Source organism: Lotus japonicus, chromosome 4 (genome assembly GCF_012489685.1).
Source record: "Lotus japonicus ecotype B-129 chromosome 4, LjGifu_v1.2".
Lineage (NCBI taxonomy): Eukaryota > Viridiplantae > Streptophyta > Magnoliopsida > Fabales > Fabaceae > Lotus > Lotus japonicus.
In genome coordinates, this window is record NC_080044.1 from 25297795 (window position 1) to 25302852 (window position 5058).

The window sequence follows — 5058 nt, forward strand, 5'->3', positions numbered from 1 at the left end:
CTAAACGTAAAAGCTGAAAGGAATATATAAAGGGCTAAAGTAAGTAAAGAACCTAGGTTAAGAAAAACAAAGAAATACGAGAAATTTGTATGTTTCATTGATGATTTGATTGGGTTTACAAATAACTCTGTCCCTAGGGGGCTTCAGCTTACTATAACTACTTCTCGTCGAGCACTTAACCACTAACTCAGTCTTCAATCCCACGTAAACCACTACAATCGTGGGGTTTTAATGCCTCTCGCGCCTGGTCAGTTTGGAAGACTTATTTTCTATATATATGCTAGCTCCTTATAACAACTACTCTTATTTTCAAAGGACTGGATCCATATCCAATATTCCACTGAAAAAAACCTTAGATTTTGAAAACATATTTCCTTCCAAACCAGGCCAATTATTTTTTCCATATATATATATATATATATATATATATATATATATATATATATCGTCTAGGGAGGGCCTATCTCCTCCCTCTGTCCCTCCAATCTTATATTTACATCTCAATTAAAATGGACACACATCAGCTTTCTAAATTTAACGCCGTTGCTTCTGAAATGAAAAACAATTCTAACGTTGTTGGTTCAAGCTTGGTGTACCCTGTGATCTCGCCAGGGCCGTCTCAACCCCTAGGCCAGTAAAGCCCTTACTTTAGGCCCCAAAATATTTTAGGCCCCAAATTTTTTGTTTTTTTTTTAACTAGTATATATTTTAAAGGAAATTATCCAAGAATAGACAAGTTAAATAACATATTGAGTGCCTAAAAGAATGGATATTTGAAGTACAGCATTTATTTTTAATTAAATTCAATTTATTGTGTATTTTAAATTGATAAAAAACAGAGGAAAAGTATGACTTTTTATTTGGTCTCTCTGAATTCTTCTTCTTTTACTCTCTCCAATTCTTTCTCTATTGAAAAAGAAATTTTAAAATAAATTATTTATGATAATTTACTAAACGATTTTGCATCTAAAAAAGCCCGAAAAATAAATTTTATTTAAATTATTTGTATAAAAAAATTAATTTTATAAATGCTCAATTCTTAGAGCTCAATTCTTGCAGCGCCCACCACTTCCCTCCTTACGCATAACAAAGACTCCATGGAAGTTTATACTTTTGACAGGATGATGGGGGCTTGGTGCTGCAATTACATGGAAAAACATTCATCTTTGAAAATGGAAAAACATTCTAGAACCAAATCAGTTCATGACTATAAAACCTGAGGAGACCAGATTGCAAGGAGAACAAGGTTGAAAAAACTCTGCGTTCACCTATCCTACATAGTCATAGTTGCTATTTTTTTGGTAGAATGTAACAGAGTTTCCTAATGGTGTTTGATAATGAAATGCTGACGTGTAAATTATAAATGACATGTTAAATTCTAATTAGAGAGACAAGATAGAAGACACATTCACGGAGACAGACAGGTGATTTCCATCCCTCGATTAGATACATGTTTCTCCCCAAAGAGGTTATAATTTACCCTTGCTAAGCTAACGACTAATCCATAATTTACCCTTGCTAATCCAACTAACATTTATTTTCAACTCACCTTCATAGTTTGTTACAGATTTTTAAGTGTGCCAACAATATTCAAGAAGGCCAAAAGAAATGTCACATTTCAAGGTATGCAAGTTGCAAGGACAGACAAAAAAAATTGACACAAAAGTCAGATTCATTAACTTCTAATGAAACGCCAATATGGACTACATTAAGGGCTCGTTTGGCACGCCGTATTAGGCATGATAGTATAAGCTTATACAATACATTATGAGTTTATCCATTGTTTGGTGATGACATTGTATTGTATAAGCTTATCCATCAAAGTCCCCTTATACGTTAAAATGACGTATTATTTAATCCATCATGTGAGTGATGGATAAGACATGATAAGGTTGTGACGTATAAGTCACCATCACTACCACCTCCATTGCTGCCAACTTACACCACCATTGGCACCACCACCGGGTGTTGCCGCCACCACCCGATCACCACCGCCGCCCAACCGTCACCACCACCACCGCCGCCCTACCGCCACCACCGACACCACAACCACCACCATATCGCCACCACCACCATAATCGCCGCCACCACTCTATTGCCGCCACCGACACCACAACCACCACCCTATCGCCACCACTATCACTATTGCCTCCACCCTCCACCGTTGCCGCCACGCTACTGCAGCCGCCACCGCCACCCTATCGTCGCCAACACCACAACCACCATCGCTGCCACCACCGCCGCCGCCACCACCGGTGTTGCCGCCACCACCACCGACACCACAACCACCACCCTATCGCCACCACCACCATAATGTCGCCACCACCGACACCACAACCGCCACCCTATCGCCACCACCACCACCATTGCCTCCACCCTCCACTGTCGTCGCCGCGCTACTGCAGCCGCCACCGCCTTATCACCACCACCACACTATCGTCGCCAACACCACAACCACCATCGCTGCCACCGTCGCCACCACCGCCCTACCGTCACCACCGACACCACCACCACCATAATCGTCGCCACCACCGACACCACAACCACCACCCTATCACCACCACCACCACCACCACCATTGCGTCCACCCTCCACCATAGCCGCCACCTACCGCAGCCGCCACCGCCTTACCACCACCATCACCACCCTATCATCGCCACCACCACAACCACCATCGCTGCCACCACCACCACCAACTTATCTCCACTGTCACCACCACCGCCACCAACACCAATCTACCACCATTGCCACCACCACCACCAACCTACCACCACTTCCATCACCACCGCCACCACCGTTATAATCACCTCCATATTTGATTTTTATTATATCATTATTCAATATTTCACTAAACATAAAATTGCATTAATTTAAATGATATTGTAAATTATACAGAGTATGACCAAACGCTGGATAGTATAAGAAAGTTATCAGGGCTTATACTATCAGGCCTAATACTATCAGGTCTTATACTATCAGGCCTTATACTATACGTCGCACCAAACGGGCCCTAATACACCAAAAAGGATTGTATATTTACAAATTAAAGTTAGTACAACACTTGGTCAATCTTTCGAGTCAAAAGACATGACATCAATTATAATTTTGTTTTCAGTTAATTCCCTTTAGTGGTTAATTTCAATACGATTAATTCTCTTTCTTCTCCTCCCTTAACTCCAATAACCCAAAGAACAACAAATCAAGAGAGAAATTAAGGTTTTACAAATCAAACCCATGATTTTGATCGACTAATTAATATATTATACATGATCTATCGCACCTTAACGCCGAAGAAATCAACAGCAGATTTGGCCATGATGGTGGCAAACTCATTAAAGCTTATAACCCCATCGCCATTGCTATCAGCCTGTGCCATCATGCTAGCGAGCTCCTTGTACGTGAGGGGGTGTCCCATCTTGGCCATCGATCCTGCAAGCTCCGCGGCGGTAATGTATCCATTACCGTCGCGGTCGAAGGATCGAAAAACCTCTAGGAGCTGCTCCTGGTTGATGAGGACATCCTCGTTCATGTCGGGCATGATGGCGGCGACGAGCTCGTCAAACTCGATGTAGCCGTTGCCGTTGTTATCCATGTTGGAAAGGAGGCCGTGGAGCTCGTCCCCAGTGGGCTTGATGCCGAGGGCACGGAGGAGCGCGGCGAGCTCCAGGTGGGTGAGGCTGCCGTCGGAGTCCATGTCGAAGCGGTTGAATATGTCGTTGAGTTGCTTGATCTGATCATCGGTTTGGAGCATTGACATGGTGGTTGTTGGTGAAGGAGAAAGGATGATCGATCGAGGAGATATAGATAGGACTAAATCTGAAGGGTGTTTTGGTTTGGTTTTGGTTTTTGAATGGTGGGGTTTATTTTCAGTTTTTCTTTCTTTGGTAGAGATAATGTTATGTGGTGTCTTTTGATGTGCTGTGAATGGTTGAAACTTCAAAGGGATGGAGAAAAAACGCGTTGTCGGTTAAAAAGCTTTTTTTTTTTTTTGAAATGTAAAACGCTTAAAGAGAGATATATGAAAACCCCCTTTTTTTTTTGAAATGTAAAACGCTTAAAAGAGAGATATATGAAAACCGTATTTGAGTAAATAAATGAATATATGATAACGTTTAGGATGGATGGATGGGTAACTTGCTTGCAAACTTTGTTGGGGTCATTAGTAATTTGGATCGAAGATCAATATAAATAAAGAATAGATTACTAAACTAAGTAATTTATGATTATTTGTCGTTGCAAATTTTGCAAAACTCGAGAGGATTCAATTTAATCTCAGGTCACATATGAGGGGAATAACAAAGGGCTATAACAGTTTTGAATTTTGATATACACACCTCCACTTTTCTTCCAATTTCATTTTTTATCTATTTCTCTTTTTTATCAATCAAATTACATATCACATTTTTATTTTTTCTTTCCTTTCCTTTTGTCTTTCTCTCTCTTCTTCCACCTCTCCACACCTCAAAAATGAGGTGTGAAGGTACAATTATTCGGGGCTATAAATAATTAAAATTTTGGGATATATATGGTTAAGAGATTATCTAGGATATAGAGGTAAAAATAGAGAAAAATATATATAAGGGGAAAGAATACAATTAAAAAAAAGTAAGGAAGAGAAATGAGCTAATTTTAAATTGTTTGGATGGAAAACAATGAAAAAAGTGAGATGAAGAAATATAAAATTATTCTATATTACCAAAATGTACTCATGCATATTCTAATCATATTGATTTAACCCCTTTAGTCAATTACCAATGTATATTAATATATTCTATGTTTTATTATTATTTGATAATTTTGAAACTCTTGCATAGCTCTAAGAAAGCGAAAACTTTGTACCATAAACACTTAAAGAGGACTGAGCCTCATCAGCATCCGGATACAGCAAAATACAACAATTCGCTAAAGGACAGGGCCACAATGTGTGCCAAAGTGGAGTGTATGAGCACTCCGAGCTAGACAATCTGTAGCCGAATTAGCTTTGCGAGCAATGAGATGAAATCGAACCTCTGAATGGGGAGGTATATTACCTCAAATATGTCTAACCAACTTCAAGTA

The 5058-nt window shown here is 39.9% G+C and overlaps 1 protein-coding gene across 1 annotated transcript; it reads right to left on the bottom strand.

Moving 5' to 3' along the window:
* Positions 1-3071: 3071 nt before the first annotated feature.
* Positions 3072-3913, bottom strand: LOC130715545 (probable calcium-binding protein CML15). The gene has a single exon (XM_057565662.1). The coding sequence runs from the start codon at positions 3755-3757 to the stop codon at positions 3272-3274; it is 486 nt and encodes a 161-aa protein (XP_057421645.1). The 5' UTR covers positions 3758-3913; the 3' UTR covers positions 3072-3271.
* Positions 3914-5058: the final 1145 nt, after the last annotated feature.

What these genes read in the sequence shown, in the direction of transcription:
- LOC130715545 (XM_057565662.1), bottom strand. Translation starts at nt 3,757, where the DNA reads ATGTCAATGCTCCAAACCGATGATCAGATCAAGCAACTCAACGACATA.